This window comes from Lipotes vexillifer, unplaced genomic scaffold, assembly GCF_000442215.2.
Source record: "Lipotes vexillifer unplaced genomic scaffold, Lipotes_vexillifer_v1.1 scaffold559, whole genome shotgun sequence".
NCBI lineage: Eukaryota > Metazoa > Chordata > Mammalia > Artiodactyla > Lipotidae > Lipotes > Lipotes vexillifer.
The window spans coordinates 2,198,281-2,220,651 of record NW_006781351.1 but is presented as its reverse complement, the minus strand read 5'-3'; the positions used below and the strand labels follow the sequence as shown (position 1 = coordinate 2,220,651).

At 35.7% G+C, this 22,371-nt stretch overlaps 1 protein-coding gene across 3 annotated transcripts in view; it reads left to right on the top strand.

Annotated features, from left to right (window-relative positions):
- Positions 1-22,371, top strand: part of PIK3C2G (phosphatidylinositol-4-phosphate 3-kinase catalytic subunit type 2 gamma) — a 324,948-nt gene that overhangs the window by 298,175 nt on the left and 4,402 nt on the right. For all 3 annotated transcript variants that reach the window (XM_007454609.1, XM_007454608.1, XM_007454607.1), the window contains one exon: positions 14,155-14,280. In XM_007454609.1, coding sequence (XP_007454671.1) covers positions 14,155-14,280 — 126 coding nt within the window. The remainder of the gene's footprint in view (positions 1-14,154; positions 14,281-22,371) is intronic.

The following is a 22,371-nucleotide window of genomic DNA, read 5'->3' as shown; positions in this document are numbered from 1 at the left end:
CCTGCTGAGAATTATTGCTCTAAATATTCAACAGCTCTGGACACTCACCATCTCCCCAGATGACATAGCCATCAATGTATAGGACACCACATGATGTAAATTTTATTTAATCAGTCTCTCTTCTTATTGAAAGCCTTGCACCCTAATCTCTATCCTTTATCCAAAATCTCCCTTAATTCTACATTCTAACTTTAAGAAAACAAACAAACAAAAACACATAAGCTAAGGCCCTGACATTAGTTCTCATAATTTGGTTCCTTCCTGACTTTTCTGAAGTCCCTTTAGGAGTGACATCAGCATAATAGTGGCAAAAGACATCCCTCATTTTGTCTCCCACTCAACAACAAAAATTCATCATCCATCCACAGACAAAAGTGAGACCCAGCACCATCCACCAAGGGATCAAGGAGGAGTCTCACCTACCTATGCTTCAGGTAATAGACACACAGGCCTCAGTCCCAGCTGAGGACCCTGCAGTGGCCTGTGAACTGATTCCTGCTCCTCTCGGTCATGGTGCAGGAGCTCCTGGAAAGCACTGTCTTAGACAATCCTCCATGGATAAAAGAGCCTTTGTGGAAGTTCAGGTATGCAGAGAAGAAGTTCCACAACACTGTGGTAGCAAAAAATATGAATTTGGATACATTGAAATGGGCAGAGAGTAAAGATTGGAGGAGGTGACTGCCACTTTAAATAGGAAGACAACAATGCAAAATTTCAAGGAACATGAAAATCAAAGTAACAAGACACCACCAAAGGATGACAATAATCTTCCAGTAACTGAACTCAAAGACCTGAAGATCTGTGATTTACCTGATATAAAGAATTCAAAATGGCTATTTAAAGGAAATTTGATGAGCTACAGAAAACACAGAAAGATAATTCAAAAAGATCAGGAAAATAATACATGAACAAAATGAGAAATTTAACAAGGAGATAGAAATTTTTTTTTTTTTTTTTTTTTTTGCAGTATGTGGGCCTCTCACTGTCGTGGCCTCTTCCCCTGCGGAGCACAGGCTCCGGACATGCAGGCTCAGTGGCCATGGCTCACGGGCCCAGCTGCTCTGCGGCATGTGGGATCCTCCCAGACGGGGGCACGAACCCACGTCCCCTGCATCGGTTGGCGGACTCTCAACCACTGCGCCACCAGGGAAGCCCAGTAGAAATTTTTTTATGAAAGAAACCAAACAGAAATTTTACAGCTAAAGAATATGATGAATGAAATGAATAATACAACAGAGAGCATCACCAGGAGAATGGATCAAGCAGAAAAGGCATCTGTGAGATAGGAGACAGGAACTTTGAAATTATCCTGTCAGGGGAGAACAAAGGGAAAAAAAAAAAGGAGAGTGAAGAAAGCCTATGTGATATATTGAAGCTCCAGAAAAAGAGAGGAAAAAGGGAGCAGAAAGTATATTTAAAGAAATAATGGCTGATAACTTCCCAGATCTGAGGGAAGATTTGGATATTCGTGTTCACGAAGCTCATAGGTCACCAAACTCAACTTTAAAGAGATCCTCTCCAGAGCACATGATAATAAAACTGTCAAAATTCAAAGATAAAGAGAGAATCTTGAAGGCAACAAGAGGATAAACGGCTTGTAACTTACAAGGGAGCCCCCTTAGAGTTACCAGCAGATTTCTCAGCAAAAACCTTATAGACCAGGAGAGAGTGAGATGATATATTCAAAGTACTGAACTAAAATAAATGCCAATCAAGAATACTTTACCTGGCAAGCCTGTCTTTCAGAAATGAAGTAGGGATAAAGACTTTTCCAGACAAACAAAAGTTGAAGAAATTTGCCACCACTAGACCTGCCTTACAAGAAATGCTGAAAGGAGTTCTTCAAGCTGAAATGAAAAGATACTAATTGGTAACATGTATATATGAAAATGTATAAACCGTGGTAAAGTATATAGTCAAAGTTAGATTACTCTAATACTGTAATATGGTAGAGTGTTAACCACTTAATTCTAGTATAAAGGTTAAAGGACAAGAGTACTAAAAATAAGTATAGCTACAATAACCTGTTAATGAACAAACAACATAAAAAGAAGTAAATTGTGACTTTAATAACATAAAATGGGGGAATAAAGGGGTAGAGTTTTTGTATATGATTGAAGTAAAGCTATCAGCATAAATAGATTATTATATCTATGTTTTTTGTAAGCCTCATGGTAACCACAAAGCAAAAACCTACAGTAGATTCACAAAGGATAAAGATAAAGGAATCAAAGCATACCACTACAGAAAATCATCAATTTACAAAAGAAGACTGCAAGAGAGGAAGAGAGGAACAAGGGAACAAAAGAACAGCAAGAAAACAGTAAGATGACATGGGTAAGTCCTTACCTATCAGTAATTACTCTTCATGCAAATTGATTGAATTATCCAATCAAAAGACATAGAAGGGCTGGTTGGTAAAAAAGAAAAACAAACCATGATCCAACTATATGCCACCTATAAGACACTTTCAGCTTTAAGGACACACATAAGCTCAAAGTAAAGTGATGAAAGAAGATATTCCATGTCACTGGAAACCAAAAGAGAGCGAGGTAGTTTTATCAGACAAAATAGACTTTAAGCCAAAAAATGGTAACAAGAGATAAATTCATTATATAATGATAAAGGGATCAATTCATCAAGAAGGTATAAGAAACATAAATATATACACACCCAACATCAGGGCACCAAAATATATTAAGCAAATACTAACAGATCTGAAGAGAGAAATAGACAACAATATAATAATAGTATGGACTTCAGTACCCCACTTACAACAATGCATAGATCATCCAGAAAGAAAATCAATATGAAAATCTTGGGTTTAAACCATACTTTAGGTCAAATATACCTAACAGACATATATATACAGAATATTCCATCCAACAGCAGCAGAATACACATTCTTTTCAAGCAAACACAGAACATAATCCAGGATAGAACATATTATATTTCACACACACAAAAAAAACTCAGCAAATTTAAGAAGACAGAATTCATACCAACAATCTCTTCCAGCCACAGTGGTATAAAATATTTTTAAAAAAGAAGATCTCAAATGAACAACCTAACTCTACATCTCAACAAACTAGAAAAAGAAGAACAAACTAAACCCAAAGTTAGCAGAAAGGAAGAAATAACAAAGATCAAAGCAGAGATAAATAAAGAGGAGAAAATAATAGAAACGATCAATGAAACTAAGAGCTGGTTTTTTGAAAAGATAAATAAAACTGACAAACGTTTGCCTAGACTAAAAAAGAGGGAGAGACTCAAAATCAGAAATGAAAGAAGAGAGATATTAAAGTGATACCAAAGAAATGCATAATCAGAAATTATGAAAATTATACACCAACAAATTGAACAACGTAGAGAAAATGAATAAATTTCTAGAAATATACAACCTACCAAGACTGAATCACGAAGAAACAGAATATCTTAACAGACCACTAACAAGTAAGGAGATAGCATAAGTAATTAAAAACCTCCCAACAAAGAAAAAACCAGGACTAGAAAGTTTCACAGGTGAATTTTACCAAACATTAGCACCAATTACTATCAATCCTTCTCAAACCCTTACAAAAAATGGAAGAGGTGAGAACACTTCTGAACTCATTTCATGAGGCCAGCATTACCTTGATACCAAAACTAGACAAGAACACTACAAGAAAAGAAAATTACAAGTCAGTATCCCTCATGAACATAAATGCAGCAATCCTCAACAAAATATTAGTAAACTGAATTCAACAATACGTTAAAAAAGTCATACACCTGAATCAACTGGGATTTATTCCAGAGGTGAACAAAGGGTTCAACATCCAGAAAACAATCAATGTGATAGATCACATTAACAAAATGAAGGCTAAAGGTCATATGAGCATCCCAAAAGATGCAGAAAAGACATCTGACAAAACTCAACATCCATTCATGATAAAACTCTCAACAGGGAGGATATAGAGGGAGTGTACCTCAACATAATAAAGGACATGTATGATAAGCTCACAGCTAACATCATACTCAGTGGTAAAAAATTGAAAGCTTTTCCTCAAAGATCAGGAACAAGACAAGGATACCCACTCTCACCACTTTTATTCAACTAGGCAAGAAAAAGATATTAAATGTGTCCAAATTGGAAAGGAAGGTGTAAAACTGTCCCTATTTATAGGTAACATGATATTACATATAGAAAACCCTAAAGACTTCATAAAAAACTATTAGAATTAATAAATGAATTCAGTAAAATTGCAAGATACAAAATCAATATGTTTCCCTCGACATCCAAAAATAGAACATTCCTACAAAATCTTTAGTAAGCCAAAATGGCAAAAATGAAGAAGCAATTATCTTAGGCCACATCTTGCTAACAAATTCACAGAATAAATCGAGATAAAGCACACATGCTCACAGACACAGGTCAAAGCTATGGTGACTTGATGCTGAGATGCTGAGTGTAGCTCTTGGGAAAAGAGCTTAGCAGTGCCACTCTCACTGCTCAGTGTTCATGCTACCTCTATAACAGCTTGCTGCCCCCCAAAAAACACTGAACACTGTTTTTGCTTTTCACCTTTACTTGTAAAAGTGAAAATCCTCTTCGGATTTTGTTCAATTAGCAAAAACAGGTGTTAATGTAAGTCTTTCTTAAAAGCAAAGTGGCCTAAAGCAAACTTCCAAAAAAGCAGAGAATACCTATATATAAAAATCACTTGCATTTCTATACACTAATAGTGAACAATCAGAAAGAGAAATTATGAAAACAATTCCACTTATAACTGCATTTAGAAGAATTAAATACCTAGGAATAAATTTAACCAAGGAGGTGAAAGACCTGTACACAGAAAGCCATAAGACACCAACATAAATTGAAGAAACAAAAGTAAATGGAAAGATATTCCCTACTCATGGATTGGAAGAATTAACATTGTTTAAATGTCCATACTACCCAAAGCAATCTGCAGATTCAATCAATATTGAATCAGTCTGTATCAATAATCCAATGGCATTTCCAGAGAAACAGAACATACAATCCTAAAATTTGTATGGAACCACAAAGGAGGACAAATAGCCAAAGCAATCTTGAGACAGGACAAATTTATGGCAAATGAGCCAAAAATATACAATGGGGAAAACCAGTCTCTTCAATAAATTGTGCTGGGGAAACTGGACAGTCCCATGCTAAAAAAAGGAACTGGACCACTATCTTATACCATACGCAAATATTAAGTCAAAATGGATTAAGGACTTGGATATAAGACTTGAAACATAAAACTCCTAGAAGAAACGTAGGAAAAAGGATCCCTGACATTGAGCTTAGTGATGATTTTTGGATTTAACACCAAAAATAAAGGCAACAAAAGCAAAAATAAACAACTGGGACTATATCAATCTACAAAGCTTCTGCACAACAAAGAAAACTATCAACAAAATGAAAAGGCAGCTTACTGAATGGGAGAAAGTATTAACAAATCATATATCTAGTAAAGGACTAATATCCAAAATATACAAAGACGTCATACAAACTCAGCAAAGAAACCAAACAAGCCAATTAAAAACGGAACAGATGATCTGAAAATACATTTTTCCAAAGAAAACATCCAGATGGCCAACAGGTACATGAAAAGGTGTTCCACATCACTAATCATCAGGAAAATGCTAATCAAAACCACAGTGAGATATCACTTCACATATAGAATGGCTATTATCAAAAAGACAAGAAATAACAAGGGTGGCAAGGATGTGGAGAAAAGGGAACACTTGTACACTATTGGTGGAAATGTAAATTGGTGTTGCCATTATGGAAAATAGTATGGAGGTTCCTCAAGAAATTAAAAACAGAGCTACCATATGATCCAGCAATTCTACTTCTGAGTATTTATTCAAAGAAAATGAAAATACTAATTCAAAATGGTATGTGTACCTTCATGTTTATTGCAGCATTATTTACTATAGCCAAGGTGTGGAAGCAACCTAAGTGTCTATCAGAAGATGAATGAATAAAGAAAATGTTGTATAGACCCACAATGGAATATTATTCATCCATAAAAAGAAGAAAATCTTGTCATTAGTGACATCATGGATGTATGGACCTTAAGGGCATTATGCTTAGTGAAATAAGTCAGGCAGAGAAAGATAAATGCCACTAGATTTCACTTGTATGTGGAATCTAGACAAAATGAAACCAAGCTCATAGATACAGAGAACAGATTGGTGATGGCCAGAGGTTGGGGGAGGGGTGAAATGGGTAAAGGTGGTCAAAAAGTATAATCTATCAGTTATAAAATACATAAGTCATGAGGATATAGTGTACAGCAGGCTGACTATAGTTAACAGTACTGTGTTGTGTATTTGAAAGTTGGTGAGAGTAGATCTTAAAAGTACTAGTCATAAGAAAAACAATTTGGAACTCTGTGTGGTGATGGATGTAAACTAGACTTCATAGTCAAATCATTATGTTGTACACCTGAAACTAATATAATGTTATATTATGTTATTTTAATGTTCTATTAATTATATTAAAGTTAATTATAAACTTCATTTTAAAAGTACTAATGTACTTTTAAGAACTGAAATATAAAATATCTAATATTTAAAATCTTGCTTGAGGGACTCAGGAAAAGAATGGAGATGATGGGAGGAAGGGTTGGTGAACTGGAAGATAGATCAAGGGAAATGATCCAGTTTAAAGAACATGGAGAAAAAAGATTGGAAAAAAAGAATAGAATTTTAGGGGTCTGTGGGAAAATACCCAAAGATCTAACATTAGGTCACATTTTTTTTTCTGGACTCCCAGGACAGAAGAAAGAGATTGGGGCAGAAAAATATTTGAAGAAATAATGGCCAAAAACTTCCAAAGTTTAGTGTAGGACATAAATTTATAAATTTAAGTACCTTAGTTAGTACCAAAAGGAAAAACTCAAAGAAAAGCATGCATTTATATATTGTTCTCAAACTGCTAAAAACCAAGGACAAAGAAAAAATAGTGAAACAGCTAGAGAAAAACACTTGGCATATAGGAGAACAATGAAACAATGTAGGCAAGAAAAAATTGAAGCGAGAGACAGTGGAACATCATTAAAGTGTTGAAAGAAAAGAATTGTCAACTTAGAATTCTATAGCCAGGGAATATACCCTTCAGCAACAAAAGAAAAATACATATTCCAATGAAGGAAAGCAACAAGAATTTCATACCCTGGATTTGCAGAGTGAGTTTCCCAAAAGAAGAACCTGACATTCAGTCTATTGTTTTCAACTTTGTTAGATATAGTTCATCCTTCCAGCCCCTCATAACTCAGTCCTGATGATCTGTTCCAGCATATTGGCCATAACACTCAGATTATTAACACCTCTACATCATATATCTATATCTTTATTTAAATCATGATAAAACTGTTTAGTTGGACAGGATCAAGACAAATATTTGAGGTATATGGGTAAAAAACTCATATTTTACCTCTAAATTACTAGTTTCTGTTTTTCGTAATCCATCTTTTTCCCATACTATCAAATTTAATATCATAAAGCTAATCTTCCAGTATTTCATCTGTTCTTCACAATTCCTCAGCCATCTCTAACAAAACATATTCTGTCTCTTATCTGTACAGTTTTCTCAGCACTTGTGGATAGAGACTAAGGGTTAGGAAATTTGCAATCATTTAGAGTGGTTCAGTGCAATTGTAAAAAGAAAAAAGAAAAAAAATTTAATTACCAGTTAACTTACAAACAGTTCTTCAGTATTTGCTATTGAGTAGATTGTGAAAAATAAATGAGGTTTAATGCCTTACTTGTTACATGTTATTAAGAAATGGAAAAACTTTTCAAAGAAGACACTTCAGTGATAAATTCTGGAGCCATAATTAGAATTCTGGACTTTTAGAAGCAATTCAATCCATATGTATTGAGTCAGCAGTTTGATTTTTGAGTTGATTTTTTAAAAAATTATTGGAAATCACCTATTGATAAAAGTTCTATTAAAGACTTAAATTGGTGTGAAATGAAGCAGAAGACCATCCTAATTGAATTCATGAATACCTTAAATCGTCCCATTCTATATGAATTAACACACAGAAAGATTGGAAAGACCATTCCACCATTTCTTTAACTGAAGCATACAGCAAACCACATATCAGAAGCACTTTTATTGTACTTCTGTACTTTTGTTGTACATTGTCATTTTATAGAAAGACCCTCTTCATGATGGCTAGCCTCAGTTTCAGAACTGAAATTTGGCAGGCACATAGATGAGGAAAATGCTTTTTTATTATGTTGTTTTGTTTCTGGCATAGACCTCAGGTTTTGATAGTCCCATCATATTTTAATCATTGTCGGTTGAGTTCTTCCAAAGCCTATATTATCCAATGATTGGAAACATTTAAGTTAAAAAAAACTTGATGGAAAATTCTCATAAATTATTCATCGAAAAGATAATAACCTATTAAATACAATTAAACTTTGAATTAATCTACAGACATTTCCAAAGTGTCTGATATTTTTAAACCATGTACCTTCATCACGTTCCTGATAAAATTGGATCTAGAAGTGCTCTTAATTTGAATCTGACAGTTTCCTTTGCATTCTTTGTAGAGTCTGTATAGGGTAGTGGTTAAGAGCATAGGCTTTATAGAAAAACCTCTTAAATAAAATAAAGACAATACTGGCTCAAGGATTATTTTAAGAGAGTTCTTTAAATAAATTAAATATTCAGTAGGTGGTAGCTATTATTACTATGTATGAAAAATAAATATATTTCTCATACACTCATATGAAAATACCAAAGAGTTGCTGGCATAGCCTACAATGTGAGATAGTTTTATTTACTTTACAAACAACTGCTTACTCTTTTCCTCAATTTTGATAAATTAACCATATTTTCAAGATACTTTCATTCATTGATCATAAAAAAAAAGTAGCATTGAAAACCATTTGAAATGCTGTGTGCAATCTGAGGCAAGAAATGAAGGCAGAAAATTGGTATATTTAATTATTAACAATATTATTTAGAAGTCAACATTGTGAATAAAGACTTACTATATACATAATTTTAATGTTTATAACCTAAAATAATAATCTACCTAAGAATCCCCTATATTTCATTCTTCAGTTAAGAAAGAAGTCTCTTCCACCAGTGAATGCTAAGAATATCCTAAGGCTTTTCAACTAGAGGGACCTCTCTTTAAACAAACAAACAAACGAAAAAAAATTTGATTTCTCAGATGTCATTAAAGTCCTTTTGCTATCTGATAAATTTAAGAAATACAAAATAATTTTTAAAACTACTATAAATGCAGTAGTGTTTTTAAATTATAAAATTGTATTAACAAAAGCACCTACTGATATGTGAAAAAAATAGTATAGTGGTAAACGTGTATGAGACATATTTATTTCCTCTGCAGGGAGTGCTTGGTGCTAATGTGGGTCCAGCTCCCTGCCTCCACACAAAGGTCCCCATAAGGCACTCATGCAATTAAATTGAATGTACCTCTTTCTGTTTCTTCTATGTACTCCACAAAGCAGGACATGGAGGGGAAAACTTATAGGAGGTTGAGAGAGGGCATAGGAATGTAGCACAAAAATATGACTTTAGTTCACACTTCACCATATATTAAGCCCCCAAGAAATTGTCAGGTCATCATTAGCTCCTAGAAGGAGATTTAAATAACCCACTGTGCTTATTGTTAAGGAGATTTTTAATGAGTTAATGGGAGAAGCCTGGAGAGGTGGAGAGGACTATCACAGAAGAGTAAACATGGTCTCAGGAAGAGGACAGCAATTACAGATCAAGTCTCCAGGTGGAAGAAATGGTGACCAAGGATTCGTTCTGAGAAGGAGTACAAGTAATTATGTTACAAATTCAATCCAGCTCCAGTTGGAGAAAAAAGGAGTAAGAAAATGTAGTAAGCATCTAATTGTGTAACATGATCTGAGAGGTGAGATAAAGTCAAAGTTTTCGAAGTGGAGCATTAAGATATTGGCTGTAACAAACAGAACTTAACACATATATTCCTGATGCAATGATGTGCTTGAGAAGATCAGCTCTAGCAGAAAGATGCCTTCAAACAGCTTAGAGTTCAGGGTAAACACCTAGGACAGACCTTGGAAATAGACCCCAAGATACATCTTTTTTACCCTGCAGTGGGCTTTTTATTGTTTGGTTACAATAAGAAACATTGCAATAGGTAAGAGAAATTACTTAAATCTTAGGAAGTTAGGAAGACTTCTGGTTTTTATATTGCATTATAAATAATGATTCAGCAAATACTTATGAAGTACTTTCAAAGAACTAGGCACTATGAATATATAGCTCATTTAATTAGTCATTTGATAACTGTTTATTGAGTATTCACTATATGCCAAGTACTGTGTTAGGGACAGGACTCCTATAAAAGAAAAGAATGCTGTAAGGAAGACATAGCTATGAAAAGAAAGAAACGAATAAGGTAAAGGAAAGCCCAATCTCAAGTGAGGATTTAAAAATTTTAATTGGAGATTCAGAAACATACTGAAAGCTTAGGAAGAAAGAAATGAGGGTGGGGTTAAGGTAGTAGGGTACAGTAACCAATGGAGCAAAACCCAAAGCAAACATGGGGGGAGGGGAAGTATGGAACAAGACATGGATTTTCCTTTTAAATAATTTATCTCATAAGGAAGCTGACACATATATAAAACCATTTTTAAACATAGAAAATGATAAGCATTTTAACAGGAAATCTAGAATATATAAAATTCTGAGTTAGTCTGAGCAAAAAAAGTCAAATTTGGATGACTTCACATCATCTGAGCACAGTAAAAATATTAGCCAGAATTCTAAAAAAAGTGGTAGTGCTGCCTGACTTCAATCCACCGTGAATAAAAACATCCTCTGGGTGACACAGGGAAACTTCTCATTGTTTGAGCCTCAGACTCAAGATGGAGCCTCAGACTAAGAACTCTGTAACCCCAAGCCTTATGACTCTTCAAGTCAAAGTGTTCAATCTTTGTGAAGGTCTAAAACACAACCAGAGTAAAATTTCTGGGGTAAGATGGACAAGTAGGAGCTATTTAATCATTTTAAAATAAAATTTCATAAACATAAGGGCAAACAGTAAAATAAGAAAAGTGTTGCTGAAAAGACACCTAGTGATCTCGTTAATAAACTAGATGAGATCTTCAAGGAGCAGGATACAGTGCCAGTAAGAAGACGAAGAAGTGTTGATAAGACAGCTGCTATAGGGGGAGAAAGGATTCTCTTTAAAAGAAATCCAAGTCTGCACTTAACAGCCGCGGAGGACAGACTAAGTGTGCTGCTCAGATCGAATGCATCCCTGACTTAAATTGTTCGATTATTCTGAAAACAACAGGATATTCAAGGATCTTGTCAGACACTAATTGGAAACAGAAGCCCAAACCTTTAATTGCTAAATGCTTGGTGAAGGCTGGTGTACAAAATACTTTTTCCCTTCTGTGATTGGGAGTTTATTCCTCAGTGGACTGCTTGAGTGTTTTGAGAAGGAAAGTGTCAGGATCAAAGCAGCTATACAGGAAGGTTAAATGCAACAATGATATACAGGATGAATGAAGGAATGAAGTGGGAAGACTGGAGCATAAAAAAGTAATCAAAATCCAATTATAAGTTAGGAAATAAAGATCTGTGGTGACAGATGAACTAGGGCAAAAAGGGAGGATATTGATCTTGGTACATACTTGGATTTGAAAATCAATGACAAGGGAGACACTGGAGAAATGAAATTGTATCATTTAATGCAATGTTAACAAGTTGAAAAAATCTGTTTTGGAGTGGTGAGTAAAGGTAGAAGATAGATTTTGGTTAGAGTATAAGGTACTTGTAACACTCTACAGGTCACTAGGCTGGGATCCTAAGGATGAATTACAGATTCTTATTTGGGAGTCATCAGTGGTTCTCAACTGGGGTCAGTTTTGCTCCCCAGGGGACATTTAGCAATGCCTGGGGACATTTCTGGTGTCACAGCTGAGAGGATGGTGCTACTGCAGTCTGGTAGGTGGAGGTCAGTAATGCTGTTAAACATCCTCAATGCACAGAACAGCCCCCTACAACAAAGAATCATTTGGCCCCAAATGCCACTAGTGCCAAGATTGAAAAACCCTGCTCATAAATGTCATAGTACATTAGGCATATCTTGTACAGTCAATGCATGTAGTGTATTCTTGTTCAATTTATAGAAAATAAAAATAGTAACAAGCATTTATTGAATCTTACTCTATTTCAGGCACTATACTCACATTACATGGTTTATTTAATTTTTTGAATGCTTTGAGACAGATATCACCTTTATCCTCATTTAACAGGTTAGGAAATCGATCCACAGAAAAGTTATCTACCAAAAGCCACATAGCTGGGAAATTTGGAGGCCCAGATTGCAACCAAAAAGTCCTTTACCAGAACCATGATTCTAACCACTAAGATGAAACATACAATGATTATAGGTATGGTATCCTCAAGCCCAGTGCCCAATGGTAGAAAAGAGAGACAGTTACACAGAGCAAAAACACTTTTCTCCCTTCATTTTTCTCACACACATACACACACACACACAAATCAACTCTCAAATATTAACAGCAATGTTTTTTTCTGTATCACAGAAAATTCCATTGTGCCATTGATACATTTCAGAGCTCCTCCTGGGGGAGGGTTTCGCGTGGGACAGGGATACCTTGAGCACCATCTAAAGCAGCAGGTTTGACAATCTTAGCGTTTTGACATGTGGGTGTGTCCAGATGTATTTTATCTAATTTGCGAATAATAATAAAGAGCCAGATTTTCCTAATGACATAATTTTTACCGTGTAAATTAGAACGGAATAAAAGTTAGTCTTATAATAATATATGTCACGTTTTCTTACTTTCCAATATGCTTTTCTGAATGCCAAAGAAAGATATAAAATTAAAGCTAATGACATTGGGGGTGTCACTGGATGTTTACATGTGAATGGCGCTGTGATTCAGAATATAAAAATATTTGTTGGAAATTACTGATTTAGTAGTTAGAAGGTATTCACCAAGAGAACCATTTAATTCCTCAATTGTGACTTTCAAATCATCCACTTAAATATAAATTACACAAGCATTTCTCATTTTATCAAACTAGATATGCATAGTTTTTTAGTACAATTTGTTCTCCATTTGGTCACAAAGATAGAACCCATTTCCTTGAAGTACAGTGGTTTCCAAATTTTTAAAACAGTGTTACTCATTCTTCAGATTTATTAAGAAATAAAAATGTCCATAAGAAAAAAAGTGGAAAAGGAAGAGAGACATTCTGAAACCAGGATAGGGGAGCAGGGGTGTTAGGATAAACTAGAGAGAGGGGGTCCAGAGATATACTCATTTGGCATCATTGATCTACCCATCAGGCAGCAACTTAGGCAACTTTGGGAGCCCCACAGAACACAATTGTAAAAGGATTATCCAATATATTTTAGGATAATTTAGATAATAAAATTATTATAACTCTTAAAGTCTTATATTAAACTTGTAGGTCTAATTGATATTTTTCTGTTTGAAAATGTGATACTATATAATATGCATTTACATGTCAATACTAATTACAATGCTACGTCTTATGTGCTAAACTTGAATTATTTATTTTCAAGTGGTGTACAGTCTCCTGAGGCACTCAGTTTCTGTCTCTGCCTGTGGGTTATATTCATCTCTTGACCATTTCTGTCAAAAATGCAAATTTAGCTAGTGGGAACATTCTATAAAGCACAGGAAGCTTAGCTTGGTGCTCTGTGATGACCTAGATGGGTGGGAGGGAGGTCCAAGAGGGAGGGGATATATATATACATATAGCTGATTCACTTCATTGTACAGCAGAAACTAACACATTGTAAAGCAATTATACTCCAATAAAAAAATGCAAATTTAGTTTTTACTATAAAAAGCTAAAGCCAATCACATTTAATGGACTTTTAAATGTAGTTCTCTGACACAACACTTAATTTAAGATGGACAGTTTTACTCTTTTAAACTGTATTTTGGGATTATTTTTGAGCAATGATGTATTTCTTTTGATTGTTCTCTTATTTTCTGATAAACAGTGACTGTAATAAATCTTGATCCTGCCTTTGGTCTAGATATTTAGTAGCTGTGTACTTGTTTTCTATAATAGTGATGCACATTAATATTTATAACCATTTTCCTTTGCAGCATCTCCCAGATGGCTCCACGCCCAGTGCACATGCTGAATTTTATCTTTTGCCATATCCCAATGCAGTTCGGAGGAGGAAAACAAAATCTGTTCCAAAATGTACCGACCCCACTTACAATGAAATTGTAAGTATGAGTCAACTCTTGGCCAGTTGTTTTGTGTTTTTCTTACCATTTTTCAGTTTAACCAAATATGGAAAATTTACAGTAATTGGCAGCATTATTCCATAAAGGGAAGTCATTTCCCAAAATAGCCACTGTCTGCCGATCACAGTTCTTGATGCTGTAGGAACTGGAAAATACAAATACTGCTTTCAAAGTGCTTATGAACCAATTTTCAAATTGTGGCTGGCCTCCAGCAGGAGCCCAAGGCTTTACAGCATTTGTTTCACCTACTAACATTATCCCTGACTCTACCTTATTTCTCTAACAAGTTTTTCTTTACCTGGTTTTCCTTACCTAGTAACTTTATCATAGTCTAACCTGTGTATAGCAATAAACTTTATAAAATCTCTTTTGAAAAACTGAAAAAATAAAGAAGTACAAATTATATTGAAGTTAATTTATATTATATATAGCTCTCTAATTCATTTGTAGTATATGATTTGAACATCTGATCCCCTAATTCTAAGGCAAACCCTACATTTATTCTCTTGATTCCATCCTTTCCCATCTCCTCTGTACCTAGTTCACTTAATTATTTGCTCACCTTTTCTTAAGGCTATCTCATCCACTGGATCCTCAACTCAGAAATCTTAAAAAAACAAAACAAAACAAACTCTTCAAGTCAGCCTTTCTAAAGCATCCAAATTTTCTTTCCCTCGCTATCACCTCCAAACTTTTGCAAAATTAACACATTTCCTGCTCTCAGTTCATCCCTTCCTTCTCACTCTTTAATCCTTTGCAATGTGGATTCTGATCTTGACTGATGCTGTTTCATTCAAATGGCATCAAAAGACTCCTAACTGCTCAATCCAGTGAGCCATCAGGCTCTCCTCTCCGAACAGTTAGACGGCAGCACTGTAAATTGCTTCCTCTTTCTTTACACCTCCGTTTTGCTTCTTAAGTTCTACCTTTTCTCTTTTTTAATCAATATAATTAATTTTTATTGGAGTATAGTTGCTTTACAATGTTGTGTGAGTTTCTGCTGTACAGCAAAGTGAATCAGCTATAGGTATTACATATATCCCCTTTTTTGGATTTCCTTCCCATTTAGGTCACCACAGAGCATTGAGTAGAGTTCCCTGTGTTATACAGTAGGTTCTCATTAGTTATCTATTTTATACATAGTAGTGTATACATGTCAGTCCTAATCTCCCAGTTCATCCCACCTGTCCTTACCCCCCTTGGTGTCCATATGTTTGTTCTCTACATCAGTGTCTCTATTTCTGCTTTGCAAATAAGTTCATCTGTACCATTTTTCTAGATTCCACATATAAGCAATATTATACAGTATTTGTTTTTCTCTTTCGGACTTACTTCATTGAGTTCTACCTTTTCTTAATTCCCTTCTATCTTCTCTAACCACTCTCTCATTTTCTTTTGTTGCAGTTCTTCTCCTGAAAATATTTATTTGCTGGGGTTCCATGACCTACCCTCATCTCTTGATATATACACTCAGAAGTATCTTACGTATCTACAGATTTTCATTGATCACTTGTAGGTTGCATCTGAATTTATTCCTCAAGGCCTGGCTTCTCTCCCAAGCTTTAAATCTGTACTTCTACCTGATTATTAAAGAGCCCCTTTAGGATGCCTCCTACGCACTTTAAAATCAGGCTTTCCTCCTCTGTTTGCCGTCTCCTCGGAAGAAACTTTCTAATGACATCACCCTCTCCCTCACTCACAAGTCCAGTTAATCCCCAAGTTTTGTCAGTTCTACTTGTGCAGCCACCTGCCTCTTCAGTCCCTCTTCTCCTCTGTGTCCCATCGCTACTTCTTTCTTTGAAGGCCTTGCAACTTTGGCTAATATAAGAGCCTCCTGTCAGCCTCCTATCTTGTGTTTTTCAATTAAATCATTCAAATTTCTACCTAAGGTGTCAAAAACTACTCATATTTATTATTCTCCTACCTAACTTTTTTCAAATTTTCCTTACTGCCCACTGAATAATATCCAAAATCCCAAGTGTGGCATTCACAGCCTTTCAAATTTGACTCAGTAATTTTCCTGAGTTGTCTCTGGAGCAATATCATCCTTATATACTTTTTCAAAAAAATTTTTGTTTTGAGGTAATTGTAGATTCACAAGCAGTTGGAAGAAATAATATATAGAGAATTCAAATACCCTCCAACCACTTTCCTGCAATGGTAACACTTTGCCTACTGACAGTATCACTACCAGGAAATTGACATTGATATGATCCACTGACCATATTCCGATTTCTCCAGCTTTACATGTGTTCTTAGGTGTATGTGTGCATGTTTAGTTCTGTGCATTTATATCACACATGTAAGTTTGTGTGATCATCCCCACAGTCAAGGTACAGAACATTACATCACAGTGATTCCTGGTGCTACCCTGTTATAGCCACAGACACTCTTCCCCCTCTAACACCCCATCCCCAGACCCTGGCAACTATTAATCTATTCTCTCTCTCTATCACTTTGTCATTTCAAATGTTATGTAAACGGAATCATACAGTTTGTTACATTTTCACTTACCATAGTTCCCTAGAGATCCATCCAAGTAGCTGCATGTATCAATAGTTTGTTCATTTTCACTGCTAAGTAGTAGTCATGGCATGGAGGTATGACAGTTTCTTTAACTGTTTACCAATTAAAGGTCATCTGGGTTATTTCTGGCTTGGGGCTATTGCACGCAAAGCTGCTGTGCACATTGATACATAGGTTTTTGTGTAAACATAAGTTGTAATTTCTCTAAGCAAACGCTCAAGATGTAATTACTGGGGTATATGGTAATGCTGCACGTAGTTTTTCAAGAGACTGTCAAACTCCTTTTCTATACCATTTTATACTCCCACCAGCAATGTTTGTGCCAATTTCTCTGCATCTTTGCCAGCATTTAGTGTTATCACTGTATTTAATTTTAGTTCTTTTGAAAGGTATAGAGTGATAGCTCATTGTAGTTTTAATTTGCATTTATCTAGTAGCTAATGATGCTGAATTTTTTTCATGTGCTTATTTACCATCTGTATACCCTCTTTCATGAAATGTCTCTTCATGCCTTTGTTCATTTTCTAATTAGATAGTTTGCATTTTTACTCATTTTTACTGTTGACTTTTGAGATTCTTGATATACTGTGGATAATGGTCCTTTGTCAGATGTGTGGTTTGCAAATATTTTCTCCCAGTCTGTAGTTTGACTTTTGCTCCTTTTCTTACGGTTTTTCACAGAGTAAAAATTTTCAGTTTTGATGAAACCCAGTTTATCAATTTTTTTTCTTTTGTAGACTGCATATTTGGTGGCAAGTCTAAGAACTCTGCACCTAGCACTAAGTTCTAAAGATTTTCTCCTATATTTTTTCTAAATGTTTTATAGTTTTACATTTTACATCTAAGTCCATTATTCATTTTTAGTTGATTTTTTAAGGAAGTGTGAGGTTTAGGTTGAGGTTCAATTTTTGCCTATGAATGCCAGTTATTTCAGCACCATTTACTGAAAAAGCAATTCTTCCTTTGTTAAATGTCTTTTGCACCTTTGACAAAAATAAGTAAGGAACGTTTGTTGGCTCATGCCCTTTCATTGCCCCATACTTAGTCATATTCTCAAGTCACATCAGACAGCTTGTCATTCCCTGAATAATCCCTACGACCTCTGTGATAGAGCTCATGTAGCTGTTCACCCTCCTGCCCTTCTCTGCCAACTTTGAGGTTTACCTCAAATATGGACTCTGTGAACCAGTCTCTCTTCCTTGTCTCTTATGCCACATTTACCATCTCTATTCCTACACAGACTTTTTTCTTCTATTACATTGAAAACTTCTTGAGGACAAGGAAAATGTCTTATCTTTCTTAGTAACTTTGAAACTTAGCTACTTCTAAAAAGATTTGTGGAATTAAATATTTGGGATAGTTTTATAAATGACACTTTATGTGTACATGTATAAAATGTAAAACTATCAAACATTTATATATATTCAATTAATAGACACTTTAGTAAGGAAATAATATTTTGACATTTTATTATTTGTCATGATGTCAACAGCTAGAGGTATACACCTCCCAGCTATATATCCCTAGTTTCCATACGTTCTGGGTATAAGACCCCCCTACATCAATATCAAGAAACTTCTCAGACTGCATGCTGTACTTCAGCATTTGTATCTAAGGAAACACATAATGATGAAAAGCCACTAACAATCCAGGAGTTTAAATAAATTTGTGTTTTATTTATCGCAAGCTATAAGTACTATAAAATCCAGTAGTAAATGCACATGTGTGGAGATGATTTTATGATGCTTGTTGTATCCATAAATTGTCTCACGGCTTGCAATAATTCTGAGTCCTCACACATTCATGGCCCATTGATTAGAAATCAATGCAATACTTTTCTCCATCAGCCCATACTTGTAGCTTGGACACACAGTGTTTATACATTGAACACATTTAAAATTGTTTCAAAAACAGTAGTTCAGGGCTTCCCTGGTGGCGCAGTGGTTGAGAGTCCGCCTGCCATTGCCGGGGACACGGGTTCGTGCCCTGGTCCGGGAAGATCCCACATGCCGCGGAGTGGCTGGGCCCGTGAGCCATGGCCGCTGAGCCTGCGTGTCCGGAGCCTGTGCTCCGCAACGGGAGAGGCCACAACAGTGAGAGGCCCGCATACCGCAAAAAAACAAACAAAAAAACCCAATAGTTCATAGTCTATGCATAGCAAACTCCAATTTATACGTAACCCAAATGAGAGGAAATGTGACCTAGTGTATGGATAAGTGACTAATAGTAATGATCATCATATAAAAAAATTTGACAGGGAAGGGTTGAATTTAGAAAGCCAGGAGAAGAAAAACACTAACAGTATTTTTATTTTTCTCCCATTATGCTGTGTATCAATATAAGAATCTTTATTTATAAGAAATGCAAAAAAGGGAACCAGTTTTAACTGTGGTTTTACATTCTCTCCCCCTCAGCTGTGATATAGACCCCCATCTCTGTGCCAAATCCCTCAATTATTTCTGTGCATTCTTTTTTTTTTTTTTAAACATCTTTATTGGGGTATAATTGCTTTACAATGGTGTGTTAGTTTCTGCTTTATAACAGAGTGAATCAGTTATACATATACATATGTTCCCATATCTCTTCCCTCTTTGTCTCCCTCCCTCCCACCCTCCCTATCCCACCCCTCCAGGCAGCCACAAAGAACCGAGCCGGTTTCCCTGTGCCATGCGGCTGCTTCCCACTGGCTATCTACCTTACGTTTGTTAGTATATATATGTCCATGTCTCTCTCTCGCCCTAACACACCTCACCCTTCCCCCTCCCCATATCCTCAAGTCTGTTCTCCAGTAGGTCTCTGTCTTTATTCCTGTTTTACCCCTAGGTTCTTCATAACATTTTTTTTTTCTTAAATTCCATATATATGTGTTAGCATACGGTATTTGTCCTTCTCTTTCTGACTTACTTCACTCTGTATGACAGACTCTAGATCTATCCACCTCATTACAAATAGCTCAATTTTGTTTCTTTTTATGGCTGAGTAATATTCCATTGTATATATGTGCCACATCTTCTTTATCCATTCATCCGACGATGGGCACTTAGGTTGTTTCCATCTCCGGGCTATTGTAAATAGAGCTGCAATGAACATTTTGGTACATGACTCTTTTTGAATTCTGGTTTCCTCTGGTTTCCTACCTAGTAGTGGGATTGCTGGGTCATATGGTAGTTCTATTTGTAGTTTTTTAAGGAACCTCCATACTGTTCTCCATAGTGGCTGAACCAATTCACATTCCCACCAGCAGTGCAAGAGTGTTCCCTTTTCTCCACACCCTCTCCAGCATTTATTGTTTCTAGATTTTTTGATGATGGCCATTCTGACTGGTGTGAGATGATATCTCATTGTAGTTTTGATTTGCATTTCTCTAATGATTAATGATGTTGAGCATTCTTTCATGTGTTTGTTGGCAGTCTGTATATCTTCTTTGGAGAAATGTCTATTTAGGTCTTCTGCCCATTTTTGGATTGGGTTGTTTATTTTTTTGTTATTGAGCTGCATGAGCTGCCTGTAAATTTTAGAGATTAATCCTTTGTCAGTTGATTCATTTGCAAATATTTTCTCCCATTCTGAGGGCTGTCTTTTGGTCTTGTTTATGGTTTCCTTTGCTGTGCAAAAGCTTTGAAGTTTCATTAGGTCCCATTTGTTTATTTTTGTTTTTATCTCCATTACTCTAGGAGATGGGTCAAGAAGGATCTTGCTGTGATTTATGTCATAGAGTGTTCTGCCTATGTTTTCCTCTAAGAGTTTGATAGTTTCTGGCCTTACATTTAGGTCTTTAATCCATTTTGAGCTTATTTTTGTGTATGGTGTTAGGGAGTGATCTAATCTCATACTTTTACATGTACCTGTCCAGTTTTCCCAGCACCACTTATTGAAGGGGCTGTCCTTTCTCCACTGTATATTCCTGCCACCTTTATCAAAGATAAGGTGACCATATGTGCATGGGTTTATCTCTGGGCTTTCTATCCTATTCCATTGATCTATCTTTCTGTTTTTGTGCCAGTACCATACTGTCTTGATTACTGTAGCTTTGTAGTATAGTCTGAAGTCAGGCAGCCTGATTCCTCCAGCTCCATTTTTTGTTCTCAAGATTGCTTTGGCTATTCGGGGTCTTTTGTGTTTCCATACAAATTGTGAAATTTTTTGTTCTAGTTCTGTGAAAAATGCCAGTGGTAGTTTGATAGGGATTGCATTGAATCTATAGATTGCTTTGGGAAGTAGAGTCATTTTCACAATGTTGATTCTTCCAATCCAAGAACATGGTATATCTCTCCATCTGTTTGTATCATCTTTAATTTCTTTCATCAGTGTCTTATAATTTTCTGCATACAGGTCTTTTGTCTCCTTAGGTAGGTTTATTCCTAGATATTTTATTCTTTTTGTTGCAATGGTAAATGGGAGTGTTTTCTTGATTTCACTTTCAGATTTTTCATCGTTAGTATATAGGAATGCCAGAGATTTCTGTGCATTAATTTTGTATCCTGCTACTTTACCAAATTCATTGATTAGCTCTAGTAGTTTTCTGGTAGCATCTTTAGGATTCTCTATGTATAGTATCATGTCATCTGCAAACAGTGACAGTTTTACTTCTTCTTTTCCGATTTGGATTCCTTTTATTTCCTTTTCTTCTCTGATTGCTGTGGCTAAAACTTCCAAAACTATGTTGAATAAGAGTGGTGAGAGTGGGCAACCTTGTCTTGTTCCTGACCTTAGTGGAAATGCTTTCAGTTTTTCGCCATTGAGGATGATGTTGGCTGTGGGCTTGTCATATACGGCCTTTATTCTATTGAGGAAAGTTCCCTCTACACCTACTTTCTGGAGGGTTTTTATCATAAATGGGTGTTGAATTTTGTCAAAAGCTTTCTCTGCATCTATTGAGATGATCATATGGTTTTTCTCCTTCAATTTAATATGGTTAATCACATTGATAGATTTGCATATATTGAAGAATCCTTGCATTCCTGGAATAAACCCCACTTGATCATGGTGTATGATCCTTTTAATGTGCTTCTGTGCATTCTTAACAACACCTTATACAGTCGTCCCTCATCCCTTTGTATCTGCAGGGAGATTGGTTCCAGGAGCCCTGAGGATACTGAAATTCATGGGTTCCCAAGTGCTTTATAAAAAATGGCATAATATTTGCATATAACCTATGCACGTCCTCCCGTATACTTTAAAACATCTCTAGATTACTCATAATACTTGATGCAATGTAAATGCTACGTAAATAGTTGCTGGAAATTCAACTTTTCGTTTTTGGAAATTTCTGGAATTTTTCCCCTGAATATTTTTGATTTGTGGTTGATTGAATCCATGGATGCAGAACCCATGGATACAGAGGGCCAACTATATGTGCTTTCTAAGGAGCCCGATAAGTTATCACATGGCACCTACCTTGTTTTTAACTTCTCCCCCTGCTTTGCTTTCTCTGTACTGCTACATCAGCCACTCTGGGATTTCTCAAACTGCCAAAGCCAGGCAATGGTCTGGGAAGTGGGAGAGAACAACCTCACTCCCCTTCTTTTTTTTTTTTTTTTTTTT